Source organism: Sinocyclocheilus grahami, unplaced genomic scaffold (assembly GCF_001515645.1).
Source record: "Sinocyclocheilus grahami isolate Dianchi unplaced genomic scaffold, SAMN03320097.WGS_v1.1 scaffold96.1, whole genome shotgun sequence".
Classification (NCBI taxonomy): Eukaryota; Metazoa; Chordata; class Actinopteri; order Cypriniformes; family Cyprinidae; genus Sinocyclocheilus; species Sinocyclocheilus grahami.
Window position 1 is genome coordinate 2,091,434 of NW_015505275.1, and position 23,479 is coordinate 2,114,912.

At 35.4% G+C, this 23,479-nt stretch overlaps 1 protein-coding gene across 2 annotated transcripts in view; it reads left to right on the forward strand.

Moving 5' to 3' along the window:
• The first annotated feature begins 2,830 nt into the window (after positions 1 to 2,830).
• The window catches only part of LOC107587803 (maestro heat-like repeat family member 1), a 31,100-nt gene continuing 10,451 nt past the window's right edge, over positions 2,831 to 23,479 (forward strand). The window contains exons 1-28 of one of the 2 annotated variants that reach the window (XM_016275733.1): positions 2,831 to 3,055; positions 3,823 to 3,923; positions 7,581 to 7,726; positions 8,883 to 9,014; positions 9,543 to 9,705; positions 10,053 to 10,151; positions 10,553 to 10,704; positions 11,020 to 11,160; positions 11,440 to 11,532; positions 12,173 to 12,251; positions 13,046 to 13,159; positions 13,319 to 13,392; positions 14,484 to 14,606; positions 14,942 to 15,040; positions 16,570 to 16,714; positions 17,179 to 17,222; positions 18,032 to 18,173; positions 18,716 to 18,768; positions 18,975 to 19,082; positions 19,398 to 19,517; positions 20,087 to 20,209; positions 20,473 to 20,619; positions 21,460 to 21,486; positions 22,159 to 22,281; positions 22,672 to 22,751; positions 22,901 to 23,039; positions 23,148 to 23,243; positions 23,329 to 23,433. In XM_016275733.1, the coding sequence (XP_016131219.1) occupies positions 3,893 to 3,923; positions 7,581 to 7,726; positions 8,883 to 9,014; positions 9,543 to 9,705; positions 10,053 to 10,151; positions 10,553 to 10,704; positions 11,020 to 11,160; positions 11,440 to 11,532; positions 12,173 to 12,251; positions 13,046 to 13,159; positions 13,319 to 13,392; positions 14,484 to 14,606; positions 14,942 to 15,040; positions 16,570 to 16,714; positions 17,179 to 17,222; positions 18,032 to 18,173; positions 18,716 to 18,768; positions 18,975 to 19,082; positions 19,398 to 19,517; positions 20,087 to 20,209; positions 20,473 to 20,619; positions 21,460 to 21,486; positions 22,159 to 22,281; positions 22,672 to 22,751; positions 22,901 to 23,039; positions 23,148 to 23,243; positions 23,329 to 23,433 (2,898 nt within the window). In that variant the 5' untranslated portion in view covers positions 2,831 to 3,055; positions 3,823 to 3,892. The remainder of the gene's footprint in view (positions 3,056 to 3,822; positions 3,924 to 7,580; positions 7,727 to 8,882; positions 9,015 to 9,542; positions 9,706 to 10,052; positions 10,152 to 10,552; positions 10,705 to 11,019; positions 11,161 to 11,439; positions 11,533 to 12,172; positions 12,252 to 13,045; positions 13,160 to 13,318; positions 13,393 to 14,483; positions 14,607 to 14,941; positions 15,041 to 16,569; positions 16,715 to 17,178; positions 17,223 to 18,031; positions 18,174 to 18,715; positions 18,769 to 18,974; positions 19,083 to 19,397; positions 19,518 to 20,086; positions 20,210 to 20,472; positions 20,620 to 21,459; positions 21,487 to 22,158; positions 22,282 to 22,671; positions 22,752 to 22,900; positions 23,040 to 23,147; positions 23,244 to 23,328; positions 23,434 to 23,479) is intronic. The other variant, XM_016275734.1, reaches the window with a different exon arrangement.

A 23,479-nucleotide genomic window follows, 5' to 3' on the forward strand; every position in this document is an offset into this window, starting at 1 on the left:
TAACGACACCAAGCTGCGGCAGATGGAGACGCTGAAGAGGGACTTCAGGAGCCTGATCGAGACGGTGCGCCGCACATCGCCCGCGATGACGAGCATCGTGTCTTGACCGCTTCCCACGTATCGACGAGGACACGAAAAGTTCAGTAGGCTTTTTGCTTTAAATGAATGGTTATTGTCATGGTGTAAAGAACAGAAACTGCTTTTTGTTAATAACTGGAATCTTTTCTGGGAGCGTCCTAGGCTGTTTCGCGCTGATGGTCTGCATCCCAGCAGAGTCGGGGCGGAGCTCATGTCGGACAACATCTCCAGGACGCTGCGCTCCATGTGACTAGTAAGTCAAATCTCAAATAACTGCCCTGATGACTTTTGTTCTACCCGCTTAAATGATAGAAGTACTTGCGCTGTACAATCTATAAAGACTGTGTATATGAATAGTGAGGTCACTGTTCCCCGAATAGTGAGATCAAAATATAAATTTAATGCAGGATCTAGAAAAAATCTGATCGTGATTAAACCAGAAAAATTTAAAATAAATGAACAAAAACAATTTTTAAAGTTTGGGCTCCTAAACATTAGATCACTCTCACCCAAAGCAGTTATTGTAAATGAAATGATCACAGATAATCGTTTTGATGTACTCTGCTTGACTGAAACCTGGCTAAAGCCTAATGATTATATTGGTCTAAATGAGTCTACTCCACCAAGCTACTATTATAAGCATGAGCCCCGTCAGACTGGTCGTGGCGGCGGTGTTGCAACAATATATAGTGATATTTTCAATGTTACTCAGAAGACAGGATACAGGTTTAACTAATTCGAAATACTAATGCTTAATGTTACACTGTCAGATATGCAAAAGAAATCTATCGTATCTCTTGCTCTGGCTACTGTGTATAGACCACCAGGGCCGTATACAGATTTCCTAAAAGAATTTGCAGATTTCCTCTTAGACCTATTGGTTACTGTTGATAAAGCGCTAATTGTCGGAGATTTTAACATTCACGTTGATAATACAAATGATGCATTAGGACTTGCGTTTACTGACCTAATAAACTCTTTTGGAGTCAAGCAAAACGTCACCGGGCCCACTCATCGTTTTAATCATACGCTAGATTTAATTATATCGCATGGAATTGATCTTAGTGTACCTCAAAGCGATGATGTTACTGAACATTTCCTTGTATTGTGCATGCTGCGTATTACTAATATTAACTATATGGCTCCGCGTTATCGTCCGGGCAGAACTATTGTTCCAGCCACCAAAGACAGATTCACAAATAACCTGCCTGAGCCCGACCCCCCGACTGAGCCTGGTTTCTCCCAAGGTTTTTTCTCCATTCTGTCACCGATGGAGTTTTGGTTCCTTGCCGCTGTCGCCTCTGGCTTGCTTAGTTGGGGACACTTCATTTCCAGCGTTATCGTTGACATGATTGCAAAGATATTATTTAAACTGAGCTGGATGTTGACATTACTGAATTCAATGATGAACTGTCTTTAACTGAAAAATTAGTGTTTACTATTGTCATTTTGCATTATTGACACACTATTTTCCTAATTAATGCTGTTCAGTTGCTTTGACACAATCTGTATTGTTAAAAGCGCTATATAAATAAAGGTGACTTGACTTGACTTGACTCATAATACAAAAGAATGATGTGGCTTCTTCCATTTTATTGCGACTTTAAGATTCAGATCTTATTTGTGTGCGTGTGCGTGTGTGTGTGTGTGTGTGTGTGTATAGTTGTCATAGTCACACAGGCAATTTATTATAGCAAGGGTTATACCTCAGTATCTAGTAACTATCAAAAGTCCAATTGCACAAATATGTTTTTTAGACCCATATGGAAAAAGTTTTAAAGCCCAGAGATAAGGCCTACTGTCTGACAAAGCATGACATAAGTTGCAGACAGATTTCATTTCAAAAGATCTCACCAGCTCCCTCTTGTGTGTACTGGGTGAGCTGAGAATAACTCCTGTTAACCTGCAAACCTTGGGGCAGTTTCTCTTCCAATATTCAAGATTTTAGTATTTGCTATTTTTCAGGACATGGCATACATATCTACTAATACAGTAAGAATACAGAGGATGACAGTGTTTTTCATGCTGCTCAAACATAGTAATATATTCTGTGAAAATGTGAAAATGCAAATCAGGCAGTCATGTGTCTATACAGTGGTTCTTTTTGACCTTCCCGTTTGTCCAACACAATATTTAAACATATCAACATTTATAATATTTCTGGCATTTTTGCTGTAGCTGCTTGTTTTTAAACTTGTTATTATTATTGTTATTCATAACAGAAACCAACATTGTTGATATATTAAATTAATTAGCTACAATTAATCTTTTTTTTTTTTTTAGATTACAAAAATGTCAAGAATTGCATGTTTTTCATTAAGAACAATATTAAATAAATTATTATGGGGCTGGATATAAATCTGAATTTAGATTAGAGTTTTATTATAATAATAATAATTTATTTACACTGGAAGTTTGCTGAGGTCCCACAGTGGGGGGACGACTATGTCTAGAAAAGAAGTTAAATCTGTTGGTCTTGTCTTGTTCTAATGGAACTAAAGAAAATATACATTAATAAACATTAAATTATACACACACACACGCACACACACACACATATATATACATATATACACACACACACACATATATATGTATATATATATATATATATATCCGTCCCAAATTGTAAATTCTTATCACACACGCCTATATGAATAATTAAGTAGGTAATTTGCATACAGTTTGTCTTCGTTGGTGTTTGGAGGACTGCGTGACAGACCACGCCCACTCTGATGCGTTCCTCCTCAGCAGAAGCACGTGATTAGGCGTGTTTACTTATGGTACAATGTAGCGTCTATGAGACCATCAACCTCAGCCGAATAATCAATTATACGGTCACGTTCAGGATCAGAACCACTTATTGGATTGACATCTGGCCCTTCGCTGACTAGTAACTGCTCGATGCATCTGAGAAAAGGGAAGTCGAGTGAGTAGCCTGAGGGCGAGCAAGCCAAACAGACAGACGAGGGGAAAGGTAAGATTGACATATTGTGCATCTTTAGATATTTGACGTTGTTGTAAAATCATATTAACCGTTTGTATTCGTATTGCAGTCGCCTTGACCGCATATCAGCTAACGCAAGTGTAATGCAAACGCTGTTATAGTAGTTTATAATAGGTCGCTGTGGCTTTGAGGAAGTTGACATTGAACCTGAAATACCAACGACTATGGAAGTGACCTACAATGTTAGTTGAAAAATAAAATATTGTGTCAATATCTCGATACGTCCCGTTTTCAGTGGATATTACATGATTATGCTTTATCTGTGCCATATTGCCTAATCACATGTGAACGCTGAACGCTGTGTCGGGCTGCGTCTCAAAACCTATTGAGCTGTCTACCTAGACAACATATTTAGGAATCAGGGGTGCAGTTGCAGTTGCATATGTTGCCCACATTGTTGTCTGTCTAGGCCGCTGTCTAGGTTTACATACTATGTGTAGTTTGAGATACTTTCTATGACTGGTACTGATATGTACAACACATTTTATATTTTTCACAATGATAATTAATTAGAATTAGAATACAACAATTAAATATGCATTATTATGAATATTTATATTACTATGATGTTGATTATAACTCGAAAAATACTAATAACAAGCCTTGATGTTGTTGAATAAATTTATAAATTTGTAAAAGACAAACATTTTAAGCAAAATTTTGGTGCCTGATATTTGAGTAATAGTGGTCAAACTGATTATTGGTTGTTCTCTGATGTTGCTGGTTTATATCTTTAGGGTGGGCTCTTTTTAGGGATACTGGACCACCAGATGCATTCCTAATAGCATCTCTGCTGCTAGCCTCATTATGGGTGTTATAGAGGAGACTGACGTAGAGCGTGAGTAACACTCTTATCCACTTTGCACACTACTTCATGTCAAGGAATCTAATGTTAGTCCTCACACCTACACACAAGCACCTGTGAACAGGATCTTGTGACACTGCATGTGTAGAGCAGAGTTATAATGTCCTGAATGATTTTTTTGTGTTAAACATTGCCTTGGTTTTCATCTCCAGTGTCTCAATGCGTAAAGCCACACTGGTTACTTGTAGTGCATTTGGCTGCTGACCAAAACAGGCCAGCTATGCATAGAGGTTATGGCAGGGTGATGTAGTTGAAAATATATCTTTGTGTTTTTCAGCCTTTTGACAATATTCAATATACAGCTCAACATTTGTGTGTTTCTTCTGAAAGTGGGCAAAAAAGGTGTCTTTTTTTAATTAGATGAACTATAATTTTAGGCAAACAGTAAATGTTGACAAGTAGATTCAAAATGATGAATGCACTGTAATTAAGAGCTACAACAGTAGAAAATGTTAAAAATGTAATAAACACAAGAAAGCACAAAATGTAGTCATCTTCATTTACATCCACCAATTTGAACATGCATGGTTATAGGAAATGGAATTGTCGAATTAAAAATGTACTACATTCATCACAATATATGTTGCTTCATTTCATATTACCAGCAGATTTCTTGATAATCCACTACTGTTCAAAGGTTTGGGATTTTTTATGTTTTAAAAAAAAAGTATCTTATGCTCTGCATTTATTTAATAAAAATTACACTAAAAACAGTAAATAAAAAATATTATTAGAATTTAAATGAACTGTTTTTTATTTTAATACTTTAAAAAAATATATAATTTATTCCTGTGATGGCAAAGTTGAATTTTCTCTGTTACTCCAGTCAAATGTTACATGAGCCTTCTGAAATCATTCTAATATACTGATTATGAAAACAGTTATTCTGCTTAATATTTTGTGGAAACTGTGACACATTTTTTTTCCAATGTTCTTTGGTGAATAGAAAGTTCAAAAGAACAATATTTATTTGCAATAGAAATGTTTTGTAAAATACATGTTTTTTTACTCCCACTTTTGATCAATTTTGTTAATTCCTACCAAATAAAAGTATAAATATATTTTAAAATATTAAAAAATTAATAACTCCAAACGTTTAAATATTAGTGTATTTAATGTTTATTAATCAATATTTGCCTGGATATATACCTGTACATGTCTTTATTAATATCAAACTCTTTTATGAAGTGAAATCACTTAAAGAGTTTAGTATACTTTTGCCAGAAAAAGTTTTAGAATTTGTATCATATGTTAATGTAAAAAAATCTTGTGTAATATAACTTTGTTTGCTGGTTTTTATTGTATTTGTTATATTTGTATTTTCTAAATTAGATTTTGCCATGAAAATAGCCTAAGATGCTGACATGGCTTAAAATAAAAATATACTACTACTACTTTATTAATATCACTTGTTGATACCGAAAGGGCATATTTGGGTGCAAAACAAAAGCACCTGTTTTTCATTTAAAATGGACTCCCCCATGAATCTAGTCACACTGAACAGAGTCATGGGTTTCTCTTATCCCATTAGTGTCTTTCAACACTGTTCTTTAGGTTGGATCTGAAGCTAATTGCCCAATGAATATGTTTAGGCAACTCGTTTACTCAGTGCGCTGTAGGTAGATTAGAATAATCTAATCAGATGGGTCTGTATGTGGAGATTAAGTGTGGTTAAAATGTCCAGATGTTGCAAAGTCTGTCTTAAGATATTCTGCATTGCAGATCTTCCTCCTTACGTTGTACTGTCTGTATTGTGAGTTTAGGGGCAGGAGTGAGTCATATGCATCAATCATGTCCTCAGTGCAAAGCTCGTGACCAACTAGTGCACATCTCAGACAGAGTTAATTACACTAATCCCAATGATTAATTGACCACCCACTCACTAAAGAGTTGTTTTTGAGCAGGCAAGAAACAGCAGTTTCTGGTGTTAAAAGAATATGTTTGTGTAGGAGTGTTCTGTCTGGATTTACCACATAGTCTGATAGTACTTTACTTTACTTTTACTTTTAGTCATTTAGCAGACGTTTTTATCCAAAGCGACTTACAAATAAGAAAAAGTTATTAAAACTAAAAGCTAAAACTCTATAAATACTATATATATATATATATATATACACACACCAGGCAAACACACATGCTAAAATAACAACAACTTACTGACACGTAGTAAGAAATAGATTAAAAAAAACAATAAAATTATTTTAGGTCTGTTGGTCTTTTGAGAAACAGACACAGTATCAAAACAATAGGAAAGCTGTTCTTGTATACATTGCTGTCCAAAAGTTTGGGGTCAGTAAGATTTTCTTGTAAAGATATTAATACATCTATTCAGCAAGAATGCAGTCATTAAATCAAAAGTGTTTTTTTTTTTTTTTACTTTTAAAATGTTTAAAGATGTCTGGGTCATTCCATGTCAACTCAACCAGAGGTCCCCAGCTAAAATTTTTGATTTTGCTAATATTTATTCTGAAGAAAGGTAAACATGTATAGTGATGAAAGCCAAAATATTAAATGTCATAGATGAATATTTACTGAGCAATCCACTACTTTGTAGAGGGGGGTCAAAATGGCAATTTTCACCTGAGATTCCGAGCCAAATTACAGGGGGGTACAAATGACTTAAGAAAGATGGCAGCATCATAATGTTACTTTTACTCAGAGATTGGTAGGTCTATTAGTAAAATCTGTTGAATTTAGCAATCTTTGTTGCATTATGTGCCAAAGGTGACCATTCAGAAATGGGGAAAGAGCACTTTTCAAGTTTTTCTCCAAAGTTTGCAGGCCTGTAACTCAAAAAGTATTAAAGATATCTTAATGCCTTTTTAGATATTAGGTCTTAACAAACTTCTCTTTGGGCATCTTCATTTTTAAGGCTCTATATGGTTCAGTTCCAGAGATAATGGAATTTCAATATGGCTCCAGGAGTAAATCGATAAATTGTACACATTTTAAGTGGTCAAAAACCAAATGTGGGTCACTTTGCAAAAATTGTATCATTATTTTCTTTTAAAGAGGAATGTCTGAAGAACAAATAATGTTGAAACTAGAAATGCATCTCGTTTTCTTCTGTCAAAACAACTGCATTGAACATACCTGTCTGAGTGCCATAAGTATTCTTTGGAGAAAGAAAGGTCTTAACAAACTTCTCTTTGGGCATCTTCATTTTTAAGGCTCTATATGGTTCAGTTCCAGAGATAATGGAATTTCAATATGGCTCCAGGAGTAAATCGATAAATTGTACACATTTTAAGTGGTCAAAAACCAAATGTGGGTTACTTTGCAAAAATTGTATCATTATAATGCAACAAAGATTGCTAAATTCAACAGATTTTACTAATAGACCTACCAATCTCTGAGTAAAAGCAACATTATGATGCTGCCATCTTTCTTTAGTCGTAATGTTTCTTAAGCTAATCAGCATATCAGAATGATTTCTGAAGGATCAAGTGACACTGAAGACTGGAGTAATGGCTGCTGAAAATTCAGCTTTGCCATCACAGGAATAAATTACATTTTAAATATACAGTATATTAAAATAGAAAATATGTACTAGTACACATAAATCAGCAATTCATACCTATATCCATCACGTTCTGTTCATAAATTCATGTGTTTGTTTTATCCAATCAGAGGTGACCCTGGCTCTTTTGGATGCTGCCAATGACAGGGACCCAGTGGTGCAGGAACAGGTCAGGAAGTCCATCTTGACGCTGGGGAACCAACAGCCTGATAAAGTCCTGTCCATGTGCCAGGACTACCTGCTCAAACATCCCAAGGTCAGCCAAAACGTTTCCTTAAAACATCAACATGTTTTGAGAAGGTTTTTCAAGGTTTTGTATGTGCTTTCCTCTAATGGTTTTGTAGATTATTGCTGAATGTCATGAATTTTATATGGCCTTTATGATATGAAAAGCATCAAATATTAGAAGACATCATGAAATCAGTCTCGTCTCTGTAGATTTAGATATACTACCATTCAAAAGTTTGGTGTGAGTAAATATTTTTTTAACTTGAAGAAATGTATACGTTTACTCAGCATGGATGCATTGAATTGATCATAAGTGACAATAAAGATGTTATAAAAGATTTCTGTTTCCATAAATATAGCCAGCACAACTGTATTCAACATTGATAATAATATGAAATATATCTTGAGTGCTATTTGCTTTGCCATCACAGGAATACATTTTAAAATCTATTAAAATGAAAGAACAGTTTAAATTGTACAATTATTGTAATTAATAAATTTAATTTTAATTAAATAAAATTGTAATATTTCACAATATTATTGTTTTAACTGTATTTAATCAAACAAATTCTGCCTTGGTGAGAGTAAGAGACATTTTTCAAAAACATAAAAAAATGTATGTTCCTGACTGAGTTTGTTGGACTGCTAACAGGAAGCAGAAGCAGTGTTTCAGTCTTCATGCTAATGTCCCCAAGCATGTGTTGTTTCTGAAACGTTTGTGTTGTAATTCAGCAAGTCACATTAAGTAGTTTTATGCTTTATTTCATGTTATGCAAACATGTGATTCCTTTGTTTGTATGGAGATTTTCCTTCTCAGAGGTCAAAATCGCTATTTCCTTAAACAGAAAGGAAAAGAAGATAATTTAGTGCATGTTTCTTTCAAAAGGAAACACATCAATCTCATCTGTAATAAACCTCTTATCAGTAACCAGAGCTCTTCCTTTTATTGATTTGTAATGCCTAGTGTTGCAGGGGAAAACCACTGCTCACAGACAGGACTGTGTTTCTGTGATTTGTGCCTCTGATTTGGCTGAAGTTTGTTTTAATAGTCGACCTACTTTATACAATTTGAATATAGGATGAGCCTGTGATAAATTTCGAATTATGGTTATCATGTCTTTCATAGTGTATTTCTGTAGTACCTGTGCATGAGTTTACTTGCAGGTTATCTTTGTCCTCTGTAGCTGGTGGTCGGGCACAGAGTGGTGATCTTGCAAACCATTGAATTGGTGGTGAAGAGCAGGATTGATGACATCAGTTACCCCAAGATCAAGAGTGTCATACAGCTAGCATCAGATGAGATGACGAAATCAAAGGTGGGACAGCAGACTTACACCACTGTTCTGAAGTTTGGGGTCAGTAAGGTTAATACTTCATATTAGAATGATCATGAAGATCATGTGACGCTGAAGACTGGAGTAATGGTGGCTGCTGAAATTTCAGCTTTGCCATTCCAGGAATACATTCTAAATATATAGGGAAAACATTATTTTAAATTATAGTAATATTTCACAATATTACTGTTTTCATTGTAACTTTGATGAAACTAAAGCAGACTTTGGAGAATAGAGTGTATGAGACTTTAAAAAAAAAATCTTACTGACCACAAATGTCTGATCAGTTCCATTAAAACCATAAAGAACAGGTTTTGTTTCGAGTCTTTTGCTTTTAAATTACATTTTGGAAAATAGTTATGTGACATCTGGAAAAGTTTAGTAGCACAAAGCATTACTTTTCTTAGTTAGTTTTTTATTGTTTGTGTATTTAATATACTACACAAATTGTACAGTGATGATTTTTGTATTTAAACATGTACAGTAAAATGAATTGTCCACTCTGTATAGGAGGTTGTCCCAGAATGGCAGCAAGCAGCTAGTAATATTCTGGTTGCTGTGGGAAACAAATATATTAATGACATCATGGAGGAGATACTCCGCAAGTTCCAGCCAGGAGTTTTGCCTCACTTTTTTGTGGTCCAAACACTAGCCAATCTCTCTGACTCAAATGGTACGTATCTTTAATCAAAACTCCTGAAATTAATTCAGAGCTTTCTGTAGTTATGCCTTTATGTATCCATAAAATTGGACTCTAATTTTATTTAATGTCAATTTAACAAATTTAAAATACACGTTTTAACTTTATGAAATGGAAGTTACAGTTACAGACTTGCTGCAACCTTTGATGTTAGATCATGCTTTGTGCATTTGACAGTCGATCATTATTGTTTCTGCTCCTCATTTCACTGAACTTTAGGGAAATTACATTAATAATGAAATAAAAGGGCTTTGTTTAAGCCCTGTGCTCTTTTTTTTAAAAGTTTTTGACCTGTTTTGATGTTTGACCTCTACCCACAGTATACGGTATGGTGCCTTTTCTCAATGCTATAATGGGGACCATGTTACCCATGCTGGGCATGACCAAACAAGACAACATGAAATGGGTCTTCTCGTCTGGTAAGTTCAGTTATAAATCTGCGTAAAGTGGTAAATTTTCTGCATCAGCTAAATGAATGATTTTTAAGAAATAGTCACTTATGCTCTCTTAGGCCCCCATTTATTTGATCAGATAATCTATTTAAATGTATTTTAAAATTTAATTTATTCCTTTGATGGCAAGGCTGAATTTTCAGCAGCCATTACTCTAGTCTTCATTGTCACATGATCCTTCAGAAATATAATTTTTTTGTGACAATGTAAAACCTTACTGTCACTTTTTATCATTGTAATAAATCGTTGCTGAGTAATAGTTTCTTTCAAAAATGACTGTATATTGTCTTTTACTTACATGAAATGCTTTGATTAGTGTTAAATGTTTGTAGTGATGTGGCTTCTCCTCTCTTAATGTTTCCTCTCAGCTCTCTGCCACTTCAGCGAGAGCATTCTAGAATACCTGGCCAACCTGGATAAAGCTCCGGACCCCACTGTGCGTAAGGACACCTTCTCTAGTGAGATTTACTCAGCCTATGACATCCTGTTCAACAGCTGGATGCAGAGCAGAGAGTCCAAGGTACATTTAATGAGACAAAGCACACATCCAATTACAGCTAACTCAATTTGAGCCTAAAGAGGGACACGAACGTGCGCCAACTTCGCGCCAAGAGTTTGGAGCCAGAAAAGATAAAAAATCATATGTTCTATTTAAAATACTTATTGGTCACTAATCATTCAAGATTCAGAAATCATTTTTGAAAATTTTCTCAGTCTGTTTTTTTTTTCTTTCTGTTTCTGTTATTATCTTTTTCAGTTTGTTTGTTCATTTGCTCTAGTGGGAATGTGGATTCATGTATGCGTTGAAACTATTCTCTTGTGTGTCATTCTGCAGCTGCGTCTGACTGTTGCAGAAGCACTTGGGTCAATGAGTCACCTAATGGCACATGATAAACTGGAAGAACAGCTTCCCAAACTCCTTCCCACTATACTGGGCCTCTACAAGAAGAATTCAGAACACTACATCATCAGCAAGGTAAGGCCCTCCTCACCATTTCACAATTACAGGAAATGTTTGGTGGAAGTTAATAGGTCAACCAGTTATTCAGTCCAAGTTCAAATGCTTTTTCCCCCACTCTGGACTGTTTCCATATTGTGTTGTTCAGTAAAGACATGGAAATGTGTAATTGTTTTTGCATTATTTAAGCAGCCTGCTGTGACTTTCATAGTCAGATCAGATTTTATGACCAATCTATGAGAAAATCCAGGACTCTGTACTGCCTAATGAAGTCGAATTCTGTTTGTGTTTGTTTAGAGCTTGTGTCAGATCCTGGAGGCCTCTGTGAATATGGGCAGCAGAGTGCTGGAGACACAGATTGATGGTCTCTTAGTCGCTCTGCACCAGCAGGTCAGTGTTTCTTTCACTCGCTATTTATGTGCACCACTTTTTCGTATTCATAAGTCGTGATGACAAAAGCGTTTTGCAGACTTCTTCTACATCCCCGGCACAACTTCTTGTAATCATGTTTTCATTTTGGTGGAACAGTTTTTAAGTTGCCTAATGGTGTTTCATTTTGGTGGAACAGTTTTTAAGTTGCCTAACAGTGTTTCATTTTGCTGGAACAGTTTTTAAGTTGCCTAACTGTGTTTCATTTTGGTGGAACAGGTTTTAAGTTGCCTAACAGTGTTACACAGAGTTACACAGCCCAGGGCCGTTTAACGGTTTAACATAGTAGGGATTATTCACAAAAAAAATCAGATTAGAACAGTTGTTTATTAACGGTCTACTTTAAACCATTCATTTTGCAATTTGAGCATTTTTATTAAAATTAGTTATTTCCTTTCGAAATTAACAGCTTTTCATTTAGATTATTTAATTGCATTCGTACCTTATCACTGCTTTTTTCCTTTGAAATTCCAGTTTTCTCAGTTATTAGATACTAATTTGTATTTCTGGACAGCTGTCAGTTACTAAAATAACTTATTTTGAGTTGACAGAGTTTTCAGGTCCTCATTGTCAATAGATTTATATAAATTTTTCCTTCCAGATATGCTCACCTATGGATTTCAGCAACCCTCCAACTGTGAAAAATCACAACGAGGTCCTGCGATGCTTTACTATTCTTGGTGGGTCTTGGTTAAACCCTTTTCTTAATTTTAAGGTGCATACAATTGTAAACATCTGACTGAAATCTATTTTCTGAACTAGCCATGTGGACATGAACTCAAGCAAATGTTGTATTTTCAGTCAGCTGACTATTGTAGCAATATCCTTGTGTCATGTGCTGATGGAGTCTGAGCTGAGATTAAGTTAAAGTGTCAGACCAGCAGGCTCCTCCAATCAGTGAGATGATATCATACAGTTGTGTGCTCGGTGCTGATTTGAGGTGACGCACACCAGCTGGATCGCACTCCTCTTGCTTTTGTGTTTTATCAAGGAAATGCAAGGAGTCCAGGAGCTGTTCAAGTGTTTTCTCTCTCTGTGTGTGTGTGTGTGTGTGTGTGTGCGTGCGTGTGTCTATCATGATGTAATAATCATGAGCGGGTGTTTCAACTGTGAAAAGATTTGGTGTTAGTGCTAGACTACAAATACATAAAAATATATTAATTAGAACAATGACTCCTTAAATATAATTCAATTAATTCATTAATTTTTTTTTAACAATTTACCCAGGTTTTTAACCAATTAATGTTCAACTTTTGAGAGCTGCTGGTCTAGGTAATGTAGGTGCCTTTATATGGGCTATTTAAACAATGGATCATTTACCAGGCATTAAAACCAGACACCATTGACTAATGTATGCATTCATACACAGATTTTGGTGGTTCAGAATACTGTCAAAGACTTTATCGGTAACTGAGGGTAAACTTGACAAATTGCATTAATTATCACTTCTATATTTTGCTGTTTTTGGCCCCAGCTAACACGTTCCCGGACCGTCTGATGGTGTTTGTTCTCCAGAGGTTGGAGAACAGTAACAAAAGGAACAGAATGGGCTCGCTGGCTGTTCTCAGACACCTCATCAACTCATCCAGTTAGTTTTAAACATGTAATCAAATACGTCAATGATTTCTTCCTCAGCCAGACACTCTTATCCAGATTGTCATACCTGGCTATGAAAAGATCAGAATGTTTTGCTGCCATTGTCATTTTAAAGACCTGTATTTTTAAAACTCTGCTCTGTCTGTTCAAGCCTCCATTATGGAAACCAAGAGGCTCCTAATTCTAGCCAGCATCAGGCAACCTCTGGCTGACCACAGTAATAAGGTACATAAATATATCCTCTCTATGTGATAAGTGACAAAATATGGGTGTTTCATCAACTTTGGGCACTTTTTGTCCTGCAGACCTTTGGAAAATAAACATTTTTCACAATTTTACTAGTTTATTTAATTTGTCTACTAAAATGTCCGACAGTGAATGTACATGCATCATATGAGGATTTGACATTGGCTATGTTTCCATTCAAAGTTGTGAATTTAACTTATGCACAAAATTTGAATATTGTATAAAACCTTTGCAAATAAAGAACTGTTTCCATCCCATGTCTTCAAAAGAAAAAAAAAAAGAATCGTCACTTTCTGGGAAACTGATGCAAAATATCAGTAATATAAATGAAAGCTGCTGCAACTGGGGAAGCCTGTGGCTCTTTATTCCTACATAATAAATGACCAGTGCCAGACGAAACGCAATAATAGGTGGATGGAAACATAGCTATTAACATTAACATTTATTCTGCAGTGTCATTGTCACCACATTTCAAGTTATGTATTGTGTTTGATAGGATTATGTCGTGTAAATTAGGCCTAATACAATAAAATTCACACTTGCATAATTTGAAATGATACGTTTTAAAATGTTTTCTTCACATATGTTTTTTAATCTTGATTTTTCTTGGTTTTCTTCACTCATCACATGTATAATCTTAAGTGTTCTTCACTGACACCTGGGTAATCAAGTACACTAATATATAGGTTTGTCATTTGGTGTTGGACAGTTTGAACAATTGCTTGAGACAATTGAAAATGACAACTGTTACATTTTTGTACTAAACATTCATTATTTTTGCAGAATAAATATTTGTTTTCACTCTTTGTTGATTATTTTATTATCTTAAAATAGTTTATGGTGAAAGTCAGGCAAGTGTAAACCGATAAAATATATGCAAAAAATTGTGTTTTATGTTTTCAAGTGTTTAAAAGTTTTAATATGACATTCAACCTCTGGTACATATAAGTACCGAAAGTTATATAAATATATGTGATCTATTTTTTGTTTTCATGTAAAACTCATACTGGTGTCATACTGCTCATTTTGAGTGCTCAGAAAGGTTTCAATGATAGTGTTTGCCTGTGCAGGTGAAGAAGAGAGTGGTGCAGGTGATCAGTGCTATGGCTCATCATGGTTACCTAGAGCTAGAGGGAGGAGACCTGCTTGTCCGTTTCATCATCCAGCACTGCGCTCTACCAGACACTTACCATGTACAAACAACTGTTACTCACTACCACATTTCTTATCTTACTCCTGATCAGCATGACTGTAGCTGCAAATCGATTTCCTGCCCGCTGAAGTTCCAAATCTCCTTGCTTGATTTCCCATGCATTGCATTGCAAGATTGTCTATAGTCGATTTGTTTAATTAATTCAGCTTTTTTCATTCATTTCTTAGTCCATGTTGAGCAATATTTCAGTGCATACCTGTTTTAAAATATTTACATTAGTTAGTTAGCTTTGCACTGTTATTGGCTTTAGCCCAGCCCTAGTTATGCTAGGTTGTGTGATACAATACAGCTGATAAATTGTTCATATTCACACAGCGACCTCCAGACCCAGAGGAAGTGACTAATGAAGCTCTGCGTAGCATGTGTGATAACACATTGCATCTTTTCACTACCACAGTGGGCCGCCTGACTGATGTGAGTATACAGATAAGTACAAACAAGCGTACAACTTCCTCATCTTGATGCTTGAAGTCATGGTTCATCTTTCAAAATGTGCAGTGCTCACCTTTGTTCTGTTTTATTCTGTTGTGCAGCATTATGATTGACCGTAATTGCATGTCATTTATCAAGTGAACTTGTAGTTAAAACCATGGTTGTGCTATACTAATCTCAGTTTAACCATGGTATTTGTAGTAATCAATCCACCAAAAATCCATGGTTACCACACTTTCACTATAATAAACCCATGGTTAATTTTTGTAAAGGTATTAGGGAGAACATCAATGTCTGTAGTGGTGACAGTCCTGCTGCCACTAAATCAGACACATGCACAGCTGCAATGCGTCTTATTATTCTAAAGACAACTCAATGAAACTCTTACATAGTGAGAGATGGGCTTTGCAGTCATTCAGCACAGTCCATCATCTTCACAGCCAAAGTCAGCAGCCCCAGCCCGGCATTGCCGCTTGTAAGAGAGAGTGTCTAGAGAAATATTAGATATTTTTCCTGTGAGCCTCCCAACATCAACATCAGGCCATTGACAGGGATCTCTCCTCAGCAGACAGACGAAGACAGTTTATGTGCCGATGAGACTGTCTCCATTCCCTCCGCCAAAACACATTCGAATGATAACCAGGAAAATGTCAGGAGATGTATATAGCCAGACTATATTTAGACTTTTGTTGTGTCTATCTTGTTAACATGTTGTTTTAAAGCACTGAGTTTGGACTTTTATGAGATTTATTGTGAATATGGATTTATGGTTTGTGGGATTTATTCAGTTTAATTCAGGTTTATTTGTATATCGCTTTTTTCAATACAAATCTTTGCAAATCAGCTTCACAGAAAATGAAAGTTTCTACATTACATTTAGGAGTAGTTCATGTCCGTCCGTCCGTCCGTCCGTCCATCCATCCAACCAACCAACCAACACATTTATAAATATTTATATAGACTATAAAATATTTTTAAATAAACGATGTAAGACCTCAAGGAAAATGTTGAACAAAATTCCACTATAAAAAATTATTTTAACTGTAAGACTAAAAATGCTACTGAAAAAAAACTGTATTAGTTAACAGTAACTTCACTTACTATACACAGTGAAAATGTAATAAAACTGTAATAATTTAGGTAAAATACTGTTAAACTTGCAGTTTTTGCAAGTGAATAAGGAAAGTCGTCTTATAATTTAAAGTGAAAAAAAAACGTAAATTGTCATTCCCAGAATTCCCTGTGTCACACTTGACATTTGATGGTTTTTATTCATTAAAATAACTGTCTGTCTGTCTTATTTTTTTCTTATCAGTACATTAGGGTTTTGTTACATTTTACACTGTTTAATTAATGTTTATTGCGATTAATTATGTTTATTTTAGTGTAATAATTGTGGCTCTGATGGGAGGTATTAATACTTTGTCTTAAATTGACCAAGACTACCTCTATGTATGGCTTTGGTTTACTTCATTTACTGTACATCTGAAATGATGTTATTTCCTGTGTAGGTTTTGTGGCCGATGTTGCTTTGCTACCTGACCCCAAATCAGTATGCCAATGCTACTACCCCATTGTGCAAGAGTTTAATTCTACTGGCCAACAAGAAACAAACAGCACAAGAACCCAACTTCATCATCGACTTCAATGCACAAGGTGTGGACACACACACATGATGTCACTGATGAGCCTAGACTCAGACTAAGAGCTTTTCCACTGTCTGACCTAAAGACACCCTGGAATCACACTTTCTGTCTTTTTGGCAGTGTGGCAAATCCAGCAGCAGTTATTAAACCCTTTTTTCCATTGTTGGCCTGAAACTAAATTGCACTTGCAGATGTTTTGTTTTCATTGCAAGACATTTGCCTGTTGAGTCTGTTTCTAATTAGTCAAATGAAAAGTGGTATTTATCAACTGAATAAAGTTTTTGGGGCAGAGGCTAATTGTTTCTTACGCTGACAGTGATTAAATTGAACTCTAGTAGGACAAATAAGGACATAGGACAGTGATTATTTATTCGTTAATTGTAATGCTTTTGGATCATGGGCTTCACTAATGGGTTACCCTTGTCTGCCCTCCCCCTCTCTCTGTCTTACTCTGTTTCTTCCTTCTTCCCGCAGGCTCTAGTCTTCCCTCACAATATATCCTGATGATAAGGCTCTTGGTAAGTGTCAAATTCCCACCGTTTTTTTAATTAGATTGTTCTCAGTTTCAGCTGGGCAATGAGTAAGGTAAAGAGTAAATCAATTATTTTTGTATAATTACCGGTGGCTATTTCACTGTTCCCTATTTCAAGATACCAGTGCTACTTTCATACACTAATGTTCAAAAGTTTGAGGTCAGTTTTTATTTGCAAAGAAATAGTTGACCTAAAAATGAAAATTTTGTCATCATTTACTCACCCTCGTGTCGTTCTAAACCTGTATGAGATTCTTACTTATGTTGTACATAAAAGAAGATATTTTGAAGAATGCTGGTAATCAAAGAGTTGATGGTCCCCATTGACTTCCATAGTATTTTTTTCCCTACTATGGAAAGTCAATGAGAACCAATAACGTTTGGTTCTTCAAAATGTCTTCTTTTGTGTTCAACATAAGAATGACTTGCGAGTGAGTAAACGATGACAACATTTTCATTTTTGGGTGAAATCGGTCAAAAGTGACTGCTTTTTTGATCAAATAAATGCATCTTTGTGAGCATAAGAAATCATTTAAAAAATCCTACCAACTCTAAACTATTTCTAAACACATGATATTCCTAAACACAAATATTGATTTCAAGCTAACAGTATCCATTTTTTTAGTCTAGATTTTAGTCAAATTTAATTATTCTTTTGTCATCCATTCGTTAAAGACAAACTTTTTTTTTTATCTCTGTTTCTGCTCATGCACTCTTTTTTGAATCATGATGTAATTTAGTCTATGCTTAGTGCTTACCTTAAAACTTCTAAAATTAATGTTACATTTTCCTCAGGTGAATGCTGCGTTCCCGTTTCGATGCAGGGGACATGGTGCTCCCTCTCTAAGTCTGCTCCACGCTATCAGCCCTAACATTCACCCTAAAGCCGAGCCTCTGTGGGAAAACGAGATTCCAAAGCTGGTCAATTATTTTGAAGGTTTGTTAAAATATACAACAGTGATGTAGTGGATTAGGTACAGAGCTTTTCTTTATCAGGCTACCAGAACACGCCACCTATTGGTCATAACATCCAACTACACATTTCAATGTTTCATTATGATTCCAAAGGTCCAGCCGTCTCAAAACTGATTTTGGACATCAGCTCTGTCTAATTTAACCTGCTGTGAGATTTCAATGAAGTAGGTAAATTTACTGACATAAAAGGACTTGTTACCTTATTTAGTCTAGTAACTGATACTTTACAGGTTCTCAAGACTCGCTCTGTCAGTTTTTAGTCGAACGAAAGCTCATCTGCTATGATGAGGTCCTTAGAGACTCACAAGACGACCAGATGTTTCCAAGATGCAGCCAAAGTCATTTTTAAATATGAAAAATCATATTTCACATTCAACGACTCTTCCAAGATAGTTACATGGTGTAGCTTTAAAAAGTTATATTGGGTATCCCATTATCTTTGACTTTTTCCAGAGTGTGGTTTGAATGCATCTCTGACTGAATTTGTCTCTGTCTTTTAACCAGAATCAACAGAAGATTCTCTGGATAAAAAGAAATGGGAAGAAACATTACTTCAGGTCTGTAGTAATTTGTATGAATTAATAATGGCTGTTGAAAAGAGAGGCTTGTGTTATTAAAAATGGGGAAATTAGGAAATCTATAGGAATAAGTCATATCTATATCTAGAAGAATATGTGAAAGTTAAGCATTGACCAGTTGCAAACGTCCTAATGGCCGAAGTTAATGGTGTTTAATCAGACATTGCTTTCTGATTGTGATCAAGCTCCTGTCTAAAACTCTGGCAGCCATTGATGACAGCCAGTGGACTGGTCAGCTTGCAGTAGAAGCCACACGATACCTTCCTACCTACAACAACGCTCTGGAGGAGAAGGTCAGTTTGGAAATCCATCTGTGCCTTTTCATATTATAAACCAGGTTTATTATTTCAAAAAAGGAACTTTCTAAGTCCGATAGATTTTTTGGTTCTGCATTTTAGAAGTCTCGTTATTTTATATTTTTGTGCTAATTACTAATTATTATATTTGTATCTAATTATTATAAAACAGTTCTCAGCTTATTTAAATTTATTGCCTACATAATAAATCTCCCATGCAGTTTGCCCAAACAAAATAAGTATTTGAATGTAAATTTTACTTCATTTCCTGGGTTCTTGTGATAAACTCTTCTTTCTTTTTCTTTTTCTCAGAGTTTTTTGTATAGGTGTATCGGTGTGATTCTCCAGCAGTGCTATAATAAAGAGCTGGTCAGGAAACAGCTGCAGGAGATCTTGATCGGCACTCGTCACAATGATGCAATCGAAAGAACGGTATGCCACTGAGCACTTATTAGTTCACTTCTAACATTCTGAAATAAGAGGCATAACTTCGTAGAGAGTTTACTGTGTTGACAGTCAAACAGCTTGCTGAAGCAGCGCATGCTGACAGCACACTAAAACCTTCTCTAGGGAATTATGTCTCTTAATTCATCACTTTAACCACACTGCCACAAAAAATGTGAAGAAAAATCTAATATTAGGAAACAATTTATATCTAGTTGCAAATTGACTGCAGTATTTTTACGGAAAATAATAAGTTTTATTTACTTTATATAAGTAAATAGCAGCATGTTTCAGGTGATAAAAACATGACTTCTGGATAATATGGTAGTCCATTGTTGGATGACCAATTGGCCATTCTTATCCATTCCTGTCCCCAAATTTAGGTCATTATTCTACTGCTTAGTGTTACAATAGAACACATATCACATAATTTCTAATCATAGATTGGTACAAAATTGGATTCAAATGTTCCACAGTTTGGATATCTGAGGTTTTGCAGTTATTTAAAAGCCGCTAATTAAGAATAATAAAAGTAACAGGCAGTAATTGGTATGCAGGGTGTTGCCATGGGAATCGGGCTGTGTGCCAGCAGTCATCTCGATGGCACTCTGGAAAAACTGGAGGAGTTTGGGAAGTCTGACGCCTTCAGGAAAGCCTCAGGGATATTTGGTCTTCTGAAAGTAGGCCGAGCTTCATTGTACTTCTCACGTGATGCAAATTAAAACATCTTTTTATTGCCCAAATTAGATTGTTAAAAACTGTAACATTTAAATTGGCTTTGAAATGATTGTTTTACCATGTTATGTGTTTTTAATAATAGTAATTGTAAAATGTAACAGTGCACAGTGTTTCATTGAGCAAAGGTTAAATTGTAAGTGCTTCAGAGACTATATTTTACACATTTATCTTGTTGTGTGTCACTTTTTCTTTTTTTGTCATTCAGGATAAAAACGATGTTGATGTGGAGAAAATGAAGAGCACTCTCATTTTGTGTTATGGCTATGTTGCGTTGCATGCTCCAGAAGATAAGCTCCTCACTCGCATCGATAGTGACATTCTCCACAACATCTCCAAGAACTTCAACACCAAGGTAAAACAAAGTGGTATTCTAAATTGGTATTTCTAAATGCAAATTCTTATTTATTCCTCTGAAGTTTAAATTGATAGTTTTGTGGCTTTTAGTCTTTTTAATCAGTTACCACATTAGTGTACTCCTAAAAGTTGACAAAAATAACTTTTAGCAGATTTACACTTTTAAAATGTACAGTCTCTTTTCTGAGAAAAATGGACCAAAAATATTGATGACTAGACTTGCAGTTGCATTAGATGTTTGGTGGAGGTTTTTGGAAAAATGTCATGCCTCTGTAGACATTCTATTATGTTAGATGAACAGCTCATTTATTTGATCAGAATTAATACATTAATCATTTCCCATTGTTTGTTACAGCAGTGAGGCACAAAAAAGAAAAATGTGTTGCTGCTGTGAGGTGTTTTGCTAAACAAGTCCTTTGAATGTCCTAGTATATTGTTGACAGGATTCAGTTGGTTGCTTTTGAGGCTGCAGTTATGACAGTTTGATCTAAATGATTTTTAACGACAAGGATCATTAATTCTCTTTGAGTGCTGAATCATACCTCATCAATATTCATAATGTAATTGTGCGATTTAAAATAATTTCACTGTTAGGGAACCATGTAACTCATTTTGTTTTAACATTCTGCGCTCCAATTTGAATATCAAAGTTGAGTTCGTCTTGGTCTTTGTTGGGATTTTAGGAGAATTTTGTTAAACTGAGATGTTATATATTTACAAACAGTATCTGAAGGTTCACTTAATTCATCATTCTTATAGTCCATTCTGCTGTTAAATAAAAAGGATTATCTTTAATGTTTGTGAATTACATTGCATCATTACTTTTATTGTTGCACAGGTTCTGGGAATTAAAGTAGAGACCAAGGTACCGTGAAAGGAAGCGATCACAAGGACCTCCTCTGACCTTTGAACTTTAACTCACTTTCTCTTCAGTCTTGATGCTGCAATCAAAATCTTTACAGTATAACCTTTTGAGCTTCTCAGAAAAGTTCATAAACCTCTCAGCTATCTCTTTATGACCCTGAGATGGATTTTAAAAAGCATTTATAAGCTCTTCCTATTTAGTTTGGATCTTTTTAAAAGGTCTGCTGTTATATTAGATTTTAAAATAAAGATGACATTTTAAAACGGGCTTTACACTAGTAAGTAAAAGTGTTTTTTGAGAAGGTCAAAAAGTGCTCACTAACCTGATAACCTTTGTCTTACTAAAGTGTCACAGTGTCTTGATTGTCTGGCTTTTGTGGATTTTAGGTGGCTTGATTCATCAATTCAACTCTTTTTTTTTTTTCCTTTCTTTCTATTGAATCACAATTATATTGTCAAAGATTGTGATTTTCATCTCTTATAGCACTGTTTAGAGTACAAGTAAGTGAAGTCAAACATGTCAATTACTTTATAATGAGCATGATGAGTGCAGCTGTGACCAGGAAATGCTTTCCTAATTCCAGGTCTTGATTTGCCTCTGCTGTTTGATTGACATTTGCACTGTTTCATTACGCATAGCTTGAGTGTGTGTTTGCATCTCTTTATATGATAGGACCTGACTATGAAGCTCAGTCTCATTCATAGTGTCGGACTCATTGCCAAGGCCATCAGCAAAAGTGTTCGTAAACAGGGCTACCTGTTCTCCCGCAAACAAGAGTTGATGGGCGTTATGATGGTGAGAGGTTTGATATGAAGATCATTCAGTTTTTAATATACTGTATGTACAGTGGGTACGGAAAGTATTCAGACCCCCTTAAATTTTTCACTCTTTGTTATATTGCAGCCATTTGCTAAAATCATTTAAGTAATTTTTTTTTCCTCATTAATGTACACACAGCACCCCATATTGACAGAAAAACACAGAATTGTTGACATTTTTGCAGATTTATTAAAAAAGAAAAACTGAAATATCACATGGTCCTAAGTATTCAGACCCTTTGCTCAGTATTTAGTAGAAGCACCCATGTAAGAAAATGTTTGTTTGTTTGTTTGTTTTTTAAACTCGGATCAGTTTCATAATGATATGCAGATTTATTTGGCATTTATGTCTTCTATTTAAATGCAGGATTTCATAAAATCTGAACCAACAGATGTCATGCGGACCCCTGTTCGCTATCTTGTATTGACCACATGTGCCAACCTCATGTATCCTACCATTTTAAATCTTTCTTGTGTTCGTCTTGACTACTGTGTTCATTCATTTTTAAAAGATTTGTAAACATATGCTAAACTGGCATCTTTGTCCATTGCAATACAGTGCCGCACTCTGTTAAGAACTTGACTCAAGTCTTCAGAAACTTAGATCCTCCTTTAACAGAAAATGAAAACTTTGACTTGTTAAAAACATGTTTGAATGGAGTTTATGGGCTTCCTACTGTGGACACTCCAGACAAGGCTAAAGATGAAGAAGCCCTGGATCCACAGCAAAGAGAGGTCAGAATAAAATATGCATGTATCTACACATGTCTGTGAACATCAGTACTCTCTCCTGTATGCTTTAAAAATAAAGTATGTTTTTCACTGCAATGCGTTTTCCCTCAGGTCTTATATTCAGATACTTCTACTGCTCTTGATGAATTGCTGAGGAATGTGCTAGCCAGAGACTTGAGTCCTGATGGTCTGCAGTCTATGTTCAAGGTAAAGAAGAAACTATTAACATTACTTGCCATTTTGCAGTCCTTTTGTCTGAGCCCTATTTATTGAGTGCTTTTGCACTTTCCAGCATATAGAAAGCTGGCTGAGCTCAGGACAAGACCATGAGCGGGAGAGGGCAGTAAAGACCACAGCAGAGTTACTGCAGTTCTACTTGGACAATCTCAGGGTGAAGGTAAGGAGCATCATTGACACATATGTGTTTGTATATTACATTCACA